General features: G+C 43.5%; 1 protein-coding gene across 1 annotated transcript in view; it reads right to left on the minus strand.

The window, feature by feature from the left end:
* LOC120913459 (WD repeat-containing protein 62-like) overlaps positions 1–19,641 on the minus strand; it is an 86,346-nt gene that overhangs the window by 53,167 nt on the left and 13,538 nt on the right. Inside the window, exons 8-15 of the mRNA XM_040323394.1 lie at positions 16,976–17,136; positions 13,012–13,201; positions 12,779–12,913; positions 12,532–12,698; positions 9,160–9,251; positions 8,949–9,074; positions 5,935–6,005; positions 1,241–1,362 (exon numbers count right to left, since the gene is read on the minus strand). Coding sequence (XP_040179328.1) covers positions 1,241–1,362; positions 5,935–6,005; positions 8,949–9,074; positions 9,160–9,251; positions 12,532–12,698; positions 12,779–12,913; positions 13,012–13,201; positions 16,976–17,136 — 1,064 coding nt within the window. The remainder of the gene's footprint in view (positions 1–1,240; positions 1,363–5,934; positions 6,006–8,948; positions 9,075–9,159; positions 9,252–12,531; positions 12,699–12,778; positions 12,914–13,011; positions 13,202–16,975; positions 17,137–19,641) is intronic.

Genomic DNA, 19,641 nt, shown 5'->3' on the forward strand with positions numbered 1-19,641 from the left:
CCCGCGCAACCATAGGTGCTTACTTGCTCCGGTGTAACGAGTGCTCCTGATTCAGGAACCTTGTTACACAGACTGCAGGCTAAAATCTGCGCGGCATAAGGCTCTTATGCCTCGCAGATTTTAGGCTGCATTCTTGCGGGGGCCGCTCCCATTGTGTATCAGCGTGTAGTATGCAAATTGCATACTACCACTGATTCACAAGCTTGCGCGGGCCCCGCGCAAGCCAGGTACGGAGTTTCCGTACGGCTACTTTTAGCGCAAGGCTGCCCCTTCCAATAGTAGGGGCAGCCAATGCTAAAGTATAGCCGGCCTTCCCGCGCCGTGAAATTTGAATTTCACGGCGTTTGCGTAAGTGAAACGTGAATGGCGCTGGACGCCATTCACGTTCACTTAGAAGCAAATGACGTCCTTGCGACGTCATTTGCCGCAATGCACGTCGGGAAAGTTTCCCGACGGAGCATGCGCTGCACGCTCGGCGCGGGAGCGCGCCTAATTTAAATGATTCCCACCCCCGGCGGGATCATTTAACTTGCGTGCGCTTACGCCGGGCAAATTTGCCGGCGCGCCCTCGCAAATCACGGAGCTACTGCTCCGTGAATCGAGGGCAGCGCAAAATATTTGCGGGGGCGCAGGGCAAAATCGTTGCCCTGCTCCCCCGCAAATATCGCGCAATTCTACTTGAATCTGGGCCAGTGTCTACAAAATAGGGGATAGATTTATGGTATGTGTACTGTTTTTTTTTTAATTAGTAATGAAGATCTGCGATTTGTACCGTGACTGCGACATTGCGGCGGACAGATCGGACACTTTTTGACACCATTGCCAGTTATACTGTGATCAGTGATATAAATATGCACAGATTACTGTGTAAATGTCACTGGCAGGGAAGCGGTTAAACACTAGGGGGCACTAGGAGATTTTTTATATATATATATATATATATATATATATATATATATATATATATATATATATATATATATATATATATATATTTTTTTTTTTTTTTTTATATATATATATAAAAATATGACATTTTTTATTTGAGAAAAAAAAAAAAAAGTACTTTATTTTATATATTTATATAAGCAACAGAATTACCCCAAGAGTCCGATTAAAGTGCGTTAACTATCCTCCTGATTCAAGAAGTCTAGTTTGCTTCAAGATTTTTGAATCTAACCACTCACTGTATTTTGTATAAGAAACGCCACAAGTTACACAGAAGGTGATAAACACTTACCTTACAGTTTTATCCTGACATGCCACAGCTGCGGTCTTCTGGGTGGCATCAATATCCAAGTCATACAAGGTTGTTTTCTCCACAACATGGTGTAAACGCAAGAAATTAATCCCTTCTGGGAGCTAAACATAAGAGAAAAGGTGAATGAGAGAAAAAAAAAAACAAAAAAAAAAACCTTCTCCATCCTGTAGAGACAGAAAGGAGCATTGCTTTCTAAAATTCGTAGGCTCTTATTTTACCGTGGAGTCATCAGCAGCGAGCCCATCAAATAATTTGGTTTCTCTATTACAACATTTTATGATTGCTCACTCTCTATCAGAACAGAAGTGTCAGGCTGAGTGTAAGGTCGACATATCTTCCTCCTTCAGAGACTCAAAACTCTCATTACAAAGTTGCTGACTGAAATACACAAAGCAAAATTAAAGATTTTGCTAAAATTGTCAGTTTACCCTCCATAGAAAGCCCATACAGAGGGTTCTATATTGAGTTGGCCCACCCTTTGCAGCTATAACAGCTCTATCTCTTCTGGGAAGACTGTCCACAAGGTTTAGGAGTGTGTCTATGGGAATGTTTGACCATTCTTCCAGAAGCGCATTTGTGAGGTCAGGCACTGATGTGGACGAGAAGGCCTGGCTCCCAGTCTCTACTCCGATTCATCCCAAAGGTGTTCTATCGGGTCGAGGTCAGGACATGGGGGAAGACTGCCACATGTAGACAGTTCTCCCTGAAGACAGCGGTGTGCTTATGGGCCCTTTCACACGGGGCGGACCGTTTTCAGGGTTCCGCTTTGCTCAGCTGGGATCGTTCCGTCGATCCCCACTGAGTCGGCAGATGACAGGTCGGTCTCTGCACACTGTGCAGGGACCGACCTGTCAGAGCGCCGCTCTCCCCTATGGGGGAATCAGAGGACGACGGACCGTAAAGTCCGTTGTCACCCGATCGACGGATGGAAAATAGGGTTTTCCTCCGTCACGCGTTGGCGGATCGGAGCGGGTCGGATGTCAGCAAGCATGTCACCGCTGACATCCGTGGCTCCATAGAGGAGCACAGAGCGCCCGTTCAGGTCCGCCTAAAAAATGGTCCGCCCGTGTGAAAGAGCCCTAAGTCTTTGCCCTTCCACAGGAGATCGCCTGAGAGTCAGCCGGGTGGGTTGGTAAAGAGTTAGTGAAAGGGGCAGCTGCAGCCAGGTGGTACCCGGGATCAGTGACGTGATAGTACAAGCCGTGTCACTCTACTGTTCTACACTCATAGGGGCTGCAGTCCCTTCCTGTAATGGGCCGTTGCTAGAGACCGTCAAATCTTCCTCCAGCACACACTTGCTTGGTCCAGATCTGTTAAGAAATTGGAGCTGTATATAGGAAGAATGTCTCTAAAGTTTGTTGAAGGGGTCATCCCATAACCTCCCATCCCCATTCAAGTTATTACCCCTCAATAAATCACCACTGTTCTGTCTCTGGGAGTGCCTGGCTTTGGGGCATGCATCAGCGGCTCCCTAGGGAGAGCACAACACATGCAATTGACATTATATGGACATTGATATCACTTGGTTGGTAAGTGAAAGGGTCCAAAAGGTCACTTTAAAATTGTTAGTTTTTCCTTGAAGCTGAACCTGGACAAAAATACAAGTTCCTCCCTTTTATGCCCCCCCCCCCTCCATTACAAAACACTTGATTGAAGCAAGATTTAGGATTCTTAAGGGGTTGTAAAGGTTTGTTTTTATTTTCTAAATGGGTTCCTTTAAGCTAGTGCATTGTTGGTTCACTTACCTTTTCCTTCGATTTCCCTTCTAAAAATTTTTTTTCTTTGTCTGAATTTCTCACTTCCTGTTTCTCCTCGGTAAGCTGTTCTGGCAGACTAACCCCCAGCCAGAACGGCTTGGATGATGGGGGCAAGCTTACTGAGGATAAACAGGAAGTGAGACATTCAGACAAAGAAAAAAAACATTTATAAGGGAAATAGAAGGAAAAGGTAAGTTAACCAACAATGTACTAGCTTAAAGGAACCTACAGTCCTGATCAAAAGTTTAAGACCACTTGAAAAATGGCAAAAAATCATATTTTACATTGTTGGATCTTAACAAGGTTCCAAGTAGAGCTTCAACATGCAACAAGAAGAAATGAGAGTGAGACAAAACATTTTTTGAGCATTCAATTTAATGAAAACAACGAATAAACTGAAACAGGCTGTTTTGCAGCTGATCAAAAGTTTAGGACCACACCTCCAAAAAAAACTAAACCCCCCCAAAACAGGAATCCAACTTCCAAACATGAACTCAGTAGTGAGTAGCTCCGCCGTTATTGTTGATCACTTCAAAAATTTGTTTCGGCATGCTTGATGCAAGCGTTTCCATTTGGTGAGTGGGAACATTTCTCCAAGTGGTGAAGACAGCCGCACGAAGGCCATCTACTGTCTGGAACTGTTGTCCATTTTTGTAAACTTCCCTTTCCATCCATCCATCAAGGTTCTCAATTGGATTTAGATCAGGGGAACACGCAGGATGGGCCACAAGAGTGATGTTATTCTCCTGGAAGAAGTCCCTTGTCCTGCGGGCATTGTGTACTGAAGCATTGTCCTGTTGAAAAACCCAGTCGTTACCACACAGACGAGGGCCCTCAGTCATGAGGAATGCTCTCTGCAACATCTGCACATAGCCAGCGGCCGTTTGACATCCCTGCACTTCCTGAAGCTCCATTGTTCCACTGAAGGAAAAAGCACCCCAGTCCATTATGGCGCCCCCTCCACTGTGGCGCGTAGAAAACCTCTCAGGTGGGATCTGCTTGTCATGCCAGTAACGTTGGAAACCATCAGGACCATCAGATCTGCTTGTCATGCCAGTAACGTTGGAAACCATCAGGACCATCAAGGTTACATTTTTTCTCATCAGAGAATAAAACTTTCTTCCACCTTTGAATGTCCCATGTTTGGTGCTCTCTTGCAAAGTCCAAAAGAGGAGTTCTGTGGTGTTCAAGGAGACGAGGTCTTTGAAGACGTTTTTTGTTTTTGAAGCCATTCAGTCTCAGATGCCGTCTGATGGTTATGGGACTGCAGTCAGCACCAGTAAGGGCCTTAATTTGGGTCGAGGATCGTCCAGTGTCTTGATGAGAGACCCTGCTTATGCAATTCAGCAACTACGTTCAAAAAGGGAGAGTATTTTTGCCTTTGCCATCACAATGTGTGACTACCTGACAGAAAATGACAATGAATCCACATCTTTGCACAGATTTGGCCTTTTAAAGGCATGTGGTCCTAAACTTTTGATCAGCTGAAAAACAGCCTGTTTCAGTTTATTCGTTATTTCCAATTAATTGAATGCTCAAAAAATGTTTTGTCTCACTCTCATTTCTTATTGTTGCATATTGAAGCTCTACTTGGAACCTTGTTAAGATCCAACAATGTAAAATATGATTTTTTGCCATTTTTCAAGTGGTCTTAAACTTTGAGTATTTAAAAAAAAAAAAACTTTTACAATCCCAAGATCCTGGATGTGAGGTCCAGTGATATCAGTTTCAGGAAGCAGCTTCAGATCCTGGGGAATAGGGCAAGTCATTTCGCAAACTGTAATAAAAGGATGGGGGCTTCCATCAAAATGGACCTTATTTTTTGCCAGTTTCTGCGTCTTGTGTCGAGCAGCTGTCCTGCTGCTTTGTGAACAACATTCATCACAGCCGTCATTCAGAGAACACTTTGTATTTTATCAATGGATTCAAAGCATTCTCTGACTGAACAAGGTGGAGATTTTTGATGTCACCACCTTCCCTCTCCCCTGGTCAAATAAGAGAATGCTTTGCATTCATTAAGAAAAATTTAAAATGTTCCCAGATTGGCACCTGTGTGAGCAAGAAACCTCCTCTATTCATTAAAGCGGTGGTTCACCCTAAAAAAAAAAAATTGTTTTTTCTAGCGTGAGCTACAGTATGCCTTTATTTTTATTTTTTGCGCCGTACTCATAGTTTAATTCGTTTCAGACTCCCTCGGGGAGTAGGCGTTCCTATCAAGAGGGGAACATGATTGACGGCCAGCTATGGCGCGTCACACTTCCCGGAAATAGCCGAAATAGGACTTGGCTCTTCACGGCGCCTGCGCAGTCAGCTCCTAGTCTGTGCGCAGGCGCCGTGAAGAGCCGAGACCTACTCCGGCTATTTTCGGGAAGCGTGACGCGCCATAGCCGGCCGTCAATCTAGTTCCCTCTGCATAGGAACGCCTACTCCCCGCGGGGAGTCTGAAATTTAATTAAGGGATTAAACTGAGTACGGCGCAAAAAAAATAAATAAAGGCATACTGTAGCTCACGCTAGTATGCTGCATGGCATGGTAGAAACTTGTTTTTTAGGGTGAACCAACGCTTTAACTTCTTCCAGCCGACCCAGTGCATATATGTGGCTTCTTGGCAGGTGGGCTTTAAACATGGCTGCATATATGTGGCCTTAGGTAAAAGATTTTGCAGTGCAGAGAATGCGCTGCCTGCACAGTAAAGAACGGGTACCAGAAAGCTCCAGTTTCAAACATGCAATCAGGAACTTTCCGATCATGTGACCGCCAATCACATGATTGGAATGCCAGCCTTCACCTCCCTACACAAGAAAAAAAAAACACACACACACACACAAACACACTTTAGATTTAAGGAGTTCAGAATCTCAGAAAAAAACAAGATAAAAAAACAAATCAAGAAAAGATTACTATTTCATTAATTACCACTTGGGCTGGGCGGAAATAAATGCTCTTATCCGCTCCACAGCTGATCATGTGCATCTCCTCCGCATTACCTTAAAGAAAAAGCGAGAGATCTAAAGTTAGTGTATACAGCATGCTGGATGCAAAACTGATAGGGCCCCATACACATTAAGGTGCAGTACGTATGAAAGGAGTTGTAAAAAGAGAGATCCAACTTCTTGACATCATTTAAGTGAGGGAATAATTACAGAGTGCTAATCAAAAGACACAGAGTGTGAAGTGTGAACCTGGGAACACATAGCATGAGCATTACTAAACCCCGGACCCTGCATTCACTATATCTGGTCTCCCACAGTACACAGAACAGGGAAACCCAATTATTTTAGTAAATATAAACTGCTAAATACCCATTATCAGCAGTATATGGCAGTCTTATGACATCTATCAGTGTCTCATTAAAGCTTGTAAGAGAAGTTTTCAATCTCCTGACTGTCCTATGAGGCTGTATGACCGGCTTGCGCACTCGGCTGTGAAGCCGCAAGATGTCAAAGCTGGGTGCCAGCACTAATGATGCCGGTGCAGAGGAGGTGGTGGGGGGGGGGGAGAGAACCGAAGCTTCGGGCAGCAGCATTGCTGGACCGTGGGACAGATGCGTGTTTATTAAAAAAGTCAGCATCTGCACTTTTTGTAGCTGCTGACTTAACCACTTAAGGACCACCTAACGCCGATATACGTCGGCAGAATGGCACGGCTGGGCACAGGCACGTACAGGTACGTCGCCTTTAAGAGCCTAGCCGAAGCTCCGTTACCGCGCCCTCGATCGCCGCCGGTGTCACGCGATCGGTCACAGGAGCTGAAGAATGGGGAGAGGTGTGTGTAAACACACCTTCCCCGTTCTTCACTGTGGCAAGGTCAGTGATCGTCTGTTCCCTGATATAGGGAACGACGATCACTGACGTTGCACGTCCAGCCCCGCCCCTCTACAGTTAGAAACACATATGAGGTCGCACTTAACCCCTTCAGCGCCCCCTAGTGGTTAACTCCTAAACTGCAATTGTCATTTTCACAGTAACCAGTGCATTTTTATAGCACTTTTTGCTGTGAAAATGACAATGGTCCCAAAAATGAGTCAAAATTGTCCGATGTGTCTGCCATAATGTCGCAGTCACAAAATAAAAAATACAATTTTGTGCGACACGGCTACTCCACACCGAGTGGTTGCCCTGCTGCAACCTGGAGGTTGGCCAGGTTCTATGATCAAGGTGGAGTGTCAGTGACATCACCACCCGGCCTCTCCACCTTGTCCCAATCAGGGAACACTTTGCATTTAGAGAATGCAAAACTCTAAAATGGTGTCCTTGCCGATCAACCAACCTCAGAATGCAGCAGGCCAGTCACTCAGCATGGGGACGCAGAAGCAAGTGGAAATACCCGGAGTAGCCGTGTCTACTTCAAGTATTTCCAGCTTCCATGGACATTGGACAGGTATGGTAAATACATAGCTACATTGGTCCAAGTTTTTTGTTTTGTTTTTAAAGAAGAAGAAAGTCCTGCCCAGTTCGTTCAAAAAAAATAAATAAAAAATTTAAGTTGCAGTAAAGCAACACAAGTTATTGCATCATCCCCTCTGTAAAGTGTTGAAGTGCAATATGTTTTTTTTTCTAAATTCTATATAAACACATACATGCATACTGGTATACATGATTATTTCATGCCAATTTTTAAAAATGGGGCAGTGTACTAGTGGTCATGATGTTTGACAGTCCAACTGGAAACACTCCAAATCATGGAGATGAAAACCTGAAACATGGTCCAACCATTTTTTGGTTCTTTGGTACGTAGCACCAGGGACACGACTTCTGCTTAACCACTTTAATACAGGGCATTCCCCCCCCCCCCCTTCCTGCCCAGACAAATTTTTAGTTTTCAGCGCTTTCGCACTTTGAATGACAATTGTCATGCAACACTGTACCCAAACTATACACCAATTCCTGACTGCCTGTGCACCTGGCACTTGCAGTCACACACAGTCCTGCCTCCTGGCCTGGAACTGGACCACTGTTCTGTCTATCACAGGAGCCAGACCAGGTGGCGGGACTGAGCACCGGGTACACAGTTCTGTGTAATATGGCAATGGTGAGGCTGCAATAATGGGCAAAGGTGAGGCTGCATTGATGGGGCTGCAGATGGGCACTGGAGCAGGCTGCATTGATGGGGCTGCAGATGGGCACTGGAGCAGGCTGCATTGATGGGGCTGCAGATGGGCACTGGAGCAGGCTCCATTGATGGGGCTGCAGATGGGCACTGGAGCAGGCTGCATTGATGAGGCTGCAGATGGGCACTGGAGCAGGCTGCATTGATGAGGCTGCAGATGGGCACTGGAGCAGGCTGCATTGATGAGGCTGCAGATGGGCACTGGAGCAGGCTGCATTGATGAGGCTGCAGATGGGCACTGGAGCAGGCTGCATTGATGGGCTGCAGATGAGCACTGGAGCAGGCTGCATTGATGGGGCTGCAGATGGGCACTGGAGCAGGCTGCATTGATGGGGCTGCAGATGGGCACTGGAGCAGGCTGCATTGATGGGGCTGCAGATGGGCACTGGAGCAGGCAGCATTGATGAGGCTGCAGATGGGCACTGGAGCAGGCTGCAGATGGGCACTGGAGCAGGCTGCATTGATGGACTGACTCTAAGGGCTAATTTACCCTTAACTTCAGCTTCAACACACATGAATGGCTAGTTTGCACCTGCTTCAAACAGGCTTTGATAAAGCTCTCTGAACACTTGTCAAAGCTCCTGTCACTAAATAAACAGTCCTGTGTATACCTTGCTTTTGCTTTGCGTGTCCAAAGCCATGTTTTGAAGCAAGTGTAAACTAGCCCTTATTTGCTTCAAGGTTTGCTTTTTTAATAAAAAGGGGAAACTTCCCTCCCAAGATTAAAGGTGTGTGTATATGAAATAGTATATAATAAAACACACACACACACACACACACACACACACAGACACTGAGGTCAACCATAGAATATAACACACCCGCAAACTTCACAGCTGTTATGGACGAAGAATGGTCATCCATCGTCTGCAGCAAACTGTAATTGCGCTCCACACAGAGAACATGGATCAGACGGTCCCTGCTGGCCGATGCCAACAATGTCACACCTGCAGGGAAGGAGGAAACACAAATTGAGATTTAAAGTTATGCAAAATAAATACAAATTCTACACACTAATGGGACATTTCTTACCAGCCAAAGGACGGGAGTATTCCAGACATAGAACCTCTCCATCATGAGCCTCAATCGCCAGCAACTCCTCAAAGTTCTGCAGATTATATATCCTAAGTGGATTTCACAAAAGTAAGTCTTTAGACCACACCAGCTATAGACAAGGCTGTTACTGTTCAGAAATACAGTAAATCGGGAAAAAACTGTTTTAGAGTTACATGTACACAATAGAAAACCCTCCAACAACGATTCCTAAAAATTGAATTTTGCTGGTTCATACATACCCAGGTACCCAAAATCCTTTTTCCTGAAAGAATAATATAATGGGCAACTGCCAGGGGCAATAGTCACCAACTCACAAGGTTTAAATCCTTACTTGCTCACAGCAGTGTTGGGACCTGTTCACACCATGCGTGATGACCGAATAATGCAAGTCAATCAAGGGAACATGGAAAACAATTGTTTTCCCATTTGTCCCGGTCACACCACGACACATGTGTGATGGATGTTTGTGGAAATATACAGACTCTAGGTTTCCACAGTACTTCGAAATGGTGTTGCCGCACAGCAAGGAAGGAACTGAATTGGAAGTGCAACAAATCAAAAAGAGGGAGCAGCACATTACACCGCCCCCCACTTACAAAACGGTCGCCAGTCTGCACACCAAGATTTTATGTTTTAGTGTTCGACTAGCCCTTAGAGAATTTTTACCTTTTTCTTTTTATGAAAATATCCACATACCTAGGAGGTGCATGAAGCAGCTTTAACCACTTCCCGACTGCCGCATGTATATGTACGTCCACAGAATGGCACGTACAGGCAAATGGGCGTACAGGTACGTCCTTGCCTTTCCGTGGGTCCGATCGGGACCCCCCTGCTACATGCGGCGGTCGGATTCCCGCAGGGAGCGATCCGGGACGACGGCGCGGCTATTCGTTTATAGCCGCTCCGTCGCAAACGCTCCTGTAAACACGGCTTCCCCATGCTTCACTGTGGCGGCTGCATCGATCGAGTGATCCCTTTTATAGGGAGACTCGATCGATGACGTCAGTCCTACAGCCACACCCCCCTACAGTTGTAAACACACACTAGGTGAACCCCAACTCCTACAGCGCCCCCTGTGGTTAACTCCCAAACTGCAACTGTCATTTTCACAATAAACAATGCAATTTAAATGCATTTTTTGCTGTGAAAATGACAATGGTCCCAAAAATGTGTCAAAATTGTCCGCCATAATGCCGCAGTCGCGAAAAAAAAAAATCGCTGATCGCCGCCCATTAGTAGTAAAAAAAATAAAATAAATAAAACTATCCCCTATTTTGTAAACGCTATAAATTTTGCGCAAACCAACCGATAGACGCTTATTGCGATTTTTTTTACCAAAAATATGTAGAAGAATACGTATCCGCCTAAACTGAGGAAAAAAAATGTTTTATACATGTTTTTGGGGGATATTTATTAGAGCAAAAAGTAAAAAATATTGCATTTTTTTCAAAATTGTCACTCTATTTTTGTTTATAGCGCAAAAAATAAAAACCGCAGAGGTGATCAAATACCACCAAAAGAAAGCTCTATTTGTGGGGAAAAAAGGACGTCAATTTTGTTTGGGAGCCACGTCGCACGACCGCGCAATTGTCTGTTAAAGCGACGCAGTGCCGAATTGTAAAAACGCCTTTGGGCATTTAGCAGCATATTGGTCCGGGGCTTAAGTGGTTAAAGAGCCTGCAGATACAGCCAAATACATGACCGTTTCATGATGTTGCAGCTTGGACACCATTTATTTAATTTATTTTGCCACTCACACACTCCTATTGGTAAGTAAGGCAGTCCATCATAGTAATGGACTAGTAGAGATATGATGGGGCAGGACTACACCAGAAATGGCAGAACATTGCCTGTCAGCTAGCCATATCTGCATGCTTTTCGAAGCAGTTGCAGGTATGTGCAATTTGTAAAGCAGGAATGTCCAACCTGTGACGCAAAACAGCTATAAATACAGCCCAACACAAATAACAAAAAAAAAAAAGTATAAAATATATTATATATATAAAAAATATTTTCTTTTTGTAAAAATGCATGTAAAAATTGCAAGAAAAAATTCACACCTACATTTGTGAGCAACTATTTTCAAGGATGAAGCACACGAAGGGCAGAATTAAAACGAAAATATCTGATCATTGAGAATTGCTACTACATTCACCCAATCAGATATTGATGCATTCGTTTATCAAAAAAAATAAAAAATAATTATAATAATTTCAACTCATTTTATGTTGCCTTCTTTTATACTTCTGAAGTGAAAAAATAAATAAACCTGAAGTTTTATTACTCAGATAGGTACGTTATCCATCCTTGTGATCTGCCCGACTTTCAGCTCATGAACTATCCTTATAGTTAGTGTATTTTATGTGCCGCCCAAGACGATTCCCCCCCCCCCCCCCCAACGTGGACCAGGAAGGTCACATGTTTGGACTGGCAAGCTTAGTCTGCATTTAACCTGCCTGGCGGTGTTCCCAAGTCTGACTCGGGGTTAGATTTTCCTGCTGCGAGCGGTAACCCCGAGTCAGACTCGGGCTTGCCTCGCTAGATCCACAGGCAAAGTTACTTACCTTGTCCCTGGATCCAGCGATGCCACCGCGCTGTGTGAGCGAGCAGGACCTCGCTCGATTCACACAGTGCCTCCGTGTGACGCCGATCTCCGTTCCCTGCGACGTTACGACGCACGGGGACGGAGAACGGCGCCAAATTCAAAAAAGTCAACAAACACTATACATACAGTATACTGTAATCTTATAGATTACAGTACTGTATGTAAAAAAAACACACCCCCCCCTGTCCCTAGTGGTCTGTCCAGTGTCCTACATGTACTTTTATATAATAAAAACTGTTCTTTCTGCCTGCAAACTGTAGATTGTCCATAGCAACCAAAAGTGTCCCTTTATGTCAAAAATAGTTTTAGATCAGCTAAAAAACAGCGATAATAAATTATAATCACTTGCAGAATTGTGCGATAGCGATTTGTGGGGAAATTCGTCATAACAAAAAAAAAAATAATGACAGCGACAATTCTGCAACTGAGCAAATTTCAGTGATTTTGATTTGATTACATTATTGAATAATTTTTATTATAATTATATTATTATTTGTTATAATTATTTATAATTATTTATTATATTATAATTTATAATTTTGTTTTTAAAAAAATGTCATACCCGGGATGCCTATTAGAAGCTTGTTTGGTCAGATTTAAGTGAGTTATTTCTAAAAATTACAGACCTACAATATAAAACGCCAAATTTCCTTGCAAATAATGGTACCGCTTTCAGCATGTTTTTTCTGAAAGAATCATACCGCCAGGGAGGTTAAAGGGGGTGATGTAGTGTTGATATATACCTTATATTTCCCATCCGGTCTCCAGATGCCAGCTGAAGCCCGTCATTGTGGATTTTCAGGACACGAATTCCGCTTTTTGAGTCTTTGGGTTCAGTCTTTTCATTAGTGCCAGAGATGTCCTTCAAATACTGAATATTGCCCTCAACATATATCACTTTATGCAATTCCTTAAAAAAAAAAAAAAAACAACTATGGGCTTCTGCCAAACACATTATTAAACACACACATTTACCAAAATACTCATTACATTACTATAGATGTTCCTCTTCTGAGCCGGGTACAAGCTCCTCTCCAGGTTCCACAGACGAATAGTGTTGTCAGAAGAACAAGTAAAAAATGAGCCTTGGCTTAAATGCGATTTCTTTCCAATGTCAGGATACACCTAAATGACACATATAGACTCAAGCTTAGTCTCAGATCCGGAAGGTTGCTATGCACAGATAGCTTGCCAATTGTAGAACAGCATTAGACAAAACTTGCCTCCATATTCCAGATGTAGGAGCTGTGATACAGAGCCGAGTACACCTTCCCAACCTTTCGGGTGTTGCTGACATCCCACACGTATATACTGTGGTCATTATACACACAGCACAGCCACTGATTGCCTTCATCATATACCAGGGCGCAAGTGTCCGCATAACCGGAATCTGCCTGCTTTACAAACAGAGAGCTGCAAGAGAGATAATACACTGAATATTACAGCTAAAGCATAGCGAAAGCCAAGAACGCATATTGCGGCTTACCACTCCTTAGAGGACAGGACTGCATTCATTTTTCCCCCCTTTTTATCGGTGGATCTTGCCAGTGACAAATTTCCTGTTCCTGGGTGACAACGCTCACTCACTGCACTGTATCTCTGGAGGAGCAGCACTGCCACCCTAAAACAGGACTACCTCTTCTCAATAACAGAGGGGGGAGTGGTTATGCAGTCCTCAGGAGATGACTGAGAACAATGCAACTGCTAAGGGTCCTTTCACACGTGCGGACCGTTCGTCCGTTTACGGACTGCAATGCTTTCCAATGGGAGAGCGTACGTTAGCGAAAGAGCATCCGCTAACGTCCCTTAACATCCGTCTCCGTTAAGCTCCGTTTTTTTGAACGGAAGAAAACACTATTTTTCTTCCGTCAAAAAAAACGGAACGGATGAAAAACGGATGTTAGCGGACGATCCGTTTAACATCCGATCCGCTAACATCCGTTTTTCATCAAAATATGTAATAAAAATAAAGTTCTAACAAAAAAAAAAAAAACGGATGAAAAAACGGATGAAAAACGGATGACAACTGATGAAAAACTGATCAACTGATGATAAAATAGGGTTTTCTTCCGTTCAAAAAAAATGGAGCTTAACGGAGACGAATGTTAACGGACGCTATCCCATTGGAAAGCATTGCAGTCCGTAAACGGACGTATGAAAAAACAGACGAACGGTCCGCACGTGTGAAAGGACCCTTAGAGTGCTGCAGAGCACACAGGGTATTACCAGATCTCTGGCAGGATCAACGGGTATTTTTGATACTTGTCGAACAGATATAGCAAAAGTTTTATAGTGGTATTTTTCTTTAATGCTATTTAATGTTTTGTTAATAAACAGTACAACACAAATAAACAAAAATTACCAGGTATGAAAACAAACGCTGCCTGAAAAAATTGTATTGGTACATCTAAACAGATCAAAATAGTTATAAGAGGTTTGTTGTAAATCAGGCCAAAAATGAATTGAATCTCGGCCAGTTCAGCACGGACAAGCCTAAATTCAGTCCATCTATGGGCAGGCCGATTGTACCCAAGTTGATCCATCAATCGGCTTGGGTACAACCAGCATGTCACTTTAGTATGTGATCACTGTCAGCAGCTATAGCCGCTAGCAATAATCCCTGTGCTCTCCCCGTGTTCTCCCAAGCCCCCCCCCCCCCCACTAGGAGGGGTTCGTTTTCCCCAACAACAGATTGTTTTGATAAGGGAATCTAGCGATTTTCTTTCCTGCAACAACGGGCTGCAGGAAAAAAAAAAAAAAAAAAAAAGATAGATTCCCTTATCAATATTGCATAATCTATGATCTGCTTTAGGGTTTACATGCCCTTAAATAACCCCTCACCTCCTTCCTATGTGTGGCTGGGAATCCAAAGAGCAGAAGCCTGTAAAAGAAGCAGGATTCTACTTACCTGTGCAAGTAATGATTCCCGGCATGGTATGACTAAGCAAGCACTAATCTTCCTATACAGGGGATGTGAACCATATTACAGTGGGGGAGATGTCTGTGGACATTACAGTGGGGGCTGTATATGGTGGTATGTAATTAATCAAAATTAGTTGATTATGTTTTTTTAATCGAACACGAAAATTTTAATAAGCTACAGCCCTAATATATATATATATATATATATATATATATATATATATATATATATATATATATATATATATATATATATATATATATATATATATATATACATATATACATATATATATACACACACATACATACATAAAATTGATTTACTCTTTCACTTTAGGGATGTCAATTTTAATAAGTAACAGCCCTAATAAATTATATATATATATATATATATATATATATATATATATATTAGGGCTGTTACTTATTAACCACTTCTCTACTTTGGGTGTTTTTCAGATTTGGTGTTTACAAGACTAAAACAGTTTTTTTTTGCTAGAAAATTACTCAAAACCCCCAAACATTATATATTTATTTTTTTCTAATACCCTAGAGAATAAAATGGCGATCATTGCAATACTTTTTGTCACACCATATTTGCGCAGCGTTCCTACAAGCGCACTTTTTTTGGAAAAAAATCACTTTTTTGAATTAAAAAATAAGACCGCAATAAATTTTGCCCAATTTTTTTATGTATTGTGAAAGATAATGTTACGCCGAGTAAAATGATACCCAACATGTCACGCTTACAAATTGCGCCCGCTCGTGGCATGGCGTCAAACTTTTACCCTTAAAAATCTCGATAGGCGACGTTTAAAAAATTCTACAGGTTGCATTTTTTTGAGTTACAGAGTAGGCCTAGGGCTAGAATTATTGCTCTCGCTCCAACGATCGCGGCGATACCTCACTTGTGTGATTTGAACACCGTTTTCATATGTGGGCGCTACTCGCGTATGCGTTCGCTTCTGCACGCGAGCTCGTCGGGACGGGGCGCTTTAAAAATTTTTTTTTTTTTCTTATTTATTTTATTATTTTTTTACACTGGAAAAAAAAAAAAATAATAAATGATCACTTTTATTCCTATTACAAGGAATGTAAACATCCCTTGTAATAGAAAAAAGCATGACAGGTCCTCTTAGATATGAGATCTGGGGTCAAAAATTTCATATTTAGGCTTAAATGCAAAAAAAAAAAATAATATTGAAAATGTCATTTTTTTCAAATGACAAAAAAAAAAAAATGTTGCTTTAAGAGGCTGGGCGGGACTGACGTTTTGACGTCACTTCCGCCCAGCAGAGCCATGGGGACGGGTGAAGGAGATTTTTCCTTCACTCGTAACCCCGCTCAGCTGCCGAGCGGTTCCGATCTCCTCCGCCGCTACCGACGGCTCCGGTAAGCGGCGGAGGGCGCGGGAGAGCGGCGGGAGCCCTATATATATATATATATATATATATATATATATATATATATATATATATATATATATATAATTGATTTACACTCACTTTAGGGATGTCAATTTAGCTGCAGCAAAACACATAAGGGATTTAGATTTCCTTTACTCATTGTTTACATGGTTTGTAAACGCACACCACACAGGATTCTACTTGCCTGTCTAGCTGCTATTTTCAGAAACTTTGCTCTCTTGCAGAGCATGCCCTCTATTGGCTGCTGTGGTTCCTCCCAACAAACTATGCTATGCTGTGTCCTTAAATAACTATGGGTTGGGTCGGCAGGAGGAACAACAGCTGTCAGTGGAGGACACACTGACAGCAGATCAGAGGACTAGTTTTCTATAAATGTGATTTGTAGTTAAATTAATTTTATTTGGATTTTTCCCAGGTCGGGATACCTATAGAAATTTTGGCACACTCAGTTTTACATCACAGCTTTGCACTTGCTGATCGAGAAAAATAAAGAAACGGGTTACAGTATGAAAAGTCTTCTGGCCATTCAGGGCAAAGAAACAGGTTTTCCTTAACGTGTGCGAATCATATCACATGACAGCACTGGTGCTTGGTGTCTGGCCTAGTTTATTACATGGTGGTGGAGGAAGAATCATCAGTCACATGCAAGCTAGATGCAATAGGAGCTTACACTGGTTTGATTCCATAGCTCTCCAAGGCAGAGTGGATTGACGGGAGTGTAAAGCAAAGCAAAATACAGGATGTTGGCATTAAAAAGGTAAACTTCTTGCTTTGTCCAGCATGAGCAAATCACAGGTTCCCTTTCAAAAGTACAAAACGTTAGTAATTGCATTACCTTGGAGCAAGCCCCAGAGCAACGTCCACACCCAGGTGATGAGGTCTAGGTAAATCGGTCACGTACTGGAGATTGTGAGCGCTAAAGATTCTGACAACGCCCTCCTCGCAGCCGCAGAACACAAGCTGCTCTGTGACACACAGGCAATAGGACGCAGACACCTGACAATGACAGGAATGGGAGAGTAAAGTTGGAAAACCATTTAACAAAAAATAAATAAAAAAAATTTCACTGGAAAAAAAAATATTGGAAATTGTAATACAACCAAGCGCCTCACAGCAACCTGTCACCCATGGTTTTATTTTCTTGAGCAATCAATTTAACTGGAAATCCATCATTGTAGCGGAAACTTACCTTCCCCGTTCCAGCAGTGTGTCCGCTAGGGCTTGTGGCCATGCACACCCCTGGGTTTTATCCCGAGTGCCACAGCAGAGAGGACAACGTATCACTCAGCTGCAGCCGCAAAGGGCCAGCGCACTCAGTGGAAAGACTCCCAAGCAAGGTTTGTCCCACAAGTTTTTCAAACCTACCCTTGTGTTCCTCTTACGCCTCTTGGTCCATGCAGTTCAAAGCCAATACTCAAGGTTTGGCCTGTCACCGTTTCTGGTACACCCCATCTGTTGCTGCTGGCAATGTTCCCGATACACCTCGTCTGTTGCGCCTGGCACTGTCCCCCAATACACCCTTCCTGGTACTCCTGGCACTGTCCCCAATACACCCTTCCTGTTGCTTCTGGCTGCCGACGCCGTTCCTGATACACCCTTCCTGTTGCTCCTAGCTGCTGGCACTGTTCCTAATACACCCTTCCTGTTGCTTCTGGCTGCAGCCACTTCACCAGCCGCTCCTGCCTAAAGGCACTGTTCATGGTACGCTCTATTCACCCAACTCTACTCCTCTAAGCATTTGCATCTGGGCACAGCTATTCAGGGTACATTCCATAAACTCATCTCTTCTTCAAGAATATGCGAACATTTCTCTTCGATGCTCCCGCTAGCTTCCTCACCAGTCACCTAGCTACTTTCCCCGATGGTCCTATTGCATCTTTCTGGTATGTCTGCCAGTACCCGGGGAAGTGAGCTTGAAGCAGCCAAGTCCATACCATGCGAGAGATCCTTGATGAACACCATCTGTCCCTTAAGCCGGCCACAGATGGTTAAAAAACCCTCAAATCCGGTTCCTGCTGAACTAGCCGAGATTTGATTAATGTATGGGCAGGCTGAACGTACCAAAGTTGATCCATCAATCAACTTCTGTACAACCAGCATGTCTTATATTTTGGCATGCGATTGTCAGCGGCAACCCATGGTTGCAGGAAAGAAAATCTGACCATCTATGGCCTGCCTTAGATTCTGTTGCTCAGCAAAACCAGTGGTAGTTAGGGTCGGGTCCAGTTTGCATCGTTTAACGCCACTCAAATGTGTGTATGAAATGTCTGCTTTATCCTGGTCATGGTATAGCCAGTAAAAAAAACACCAGAAAGAACTCTGCGCTCATGAAAGTTCACCAGTTTGAATCAGCTCAAAATTAATAAAAGAAAAAATAATAAGAGGAAAAATGAACATATAATAGAATCTCTATTTTTAGGAAAGTCCAGTCCTTTTAATCAAAAGCAATTTCCAAAATATCCACAGTGCACTTCAAAATGTATAGTATGCAAAGTAGTTCCCAATACCTGTATAACTCTAGCACACTCTCAGGGCTTCAAAGGGTTAAGACTTGCGGTTTCAGTTTCAGCTGTCTTTCGTGACAGATTCAATGAAGGCAATAGCAACAGTACATTACCCAGCCAGTGCGGACGTGGAGCGAATATCACTCCCCTGAGTGGTGCCAGACAATCCGGGATCCTGGTCGCTTCTCTCTGCGGGTCTGGGAGCGCTGGCAGATCCGATGGTTTCAGCCGCCGGGGACACAGTACAGAGAGGCCAATGACCGGCGACGCTCTCCCTGAGTGAGCGCGCTGACGTCTCACGTCTGAAACGCCGTTCGGATCAACAGGTTGTGATGCAGGGAGATGCTGGACGCCCTCTGGTGGACAGGCTGCAGAAAGCACTTTCTCTAAAATTCATGAACAAAAAGTGGAGTTTTGATGGAAATGAAAAATGTAAAATTCTTATTAATGGATAGGAACTTCCATGATGAGGAGAGGGTAATTAAAAGTGTCCTAGACGACGCGTTTCGCGCTAACAAGCGCTTTGTCACAGCTGTGACAAAGCGCGAAACGCGTCGTCTAGGACACTTTTAATTACCCTCTCTTCATCATGGAAGTTCCTATCCATTAATAAGAATTTTGAATTTTTCATTTCCATCAAAACTCCACTTTTTGTTCACGAATTTTAGAGAAAGTGCTTTCTGCAGCCTGTCCACCAGAGGGCGTCCAGCATCTCCCTGCATCACAACCTGTTGATCCGAACGGCGTCTCAGACGTGAGACGTCAGCGCGCTCACTCAGGGAGAGCGTCGCCGGTCATTGGCCTCTCTGTACTGTGTCCCCGGCGGCTGAAACCATCGGATCTGCCAGCGCTCCCAGACCCGCAGAGAGAAGCGACCAGGATCCCGGATTGTCTGGCACCACTCAGGGGAGTGATATTCGCTCCACGTCCGCACTGGCTGGGTAATGTACTGTTGCTATTGCCTTCATTGAATCTGTCACGAAAGACAGCTGAAACT

The sequence above is a fragment of the Rana temporaria genome, chromosome 9 (genome assembly GCF_905171775.1).
Source record: "Rana temporaria chromosome 9, aRanTem1.1, whole genome shotgun sequence".
NCBI classification, from domain to species: domain Eukaryota; kingdom Metazoa; phylum Chordata; class Amphibia; order Anura; family Ranidae; genus Rana; species Rana temporaria.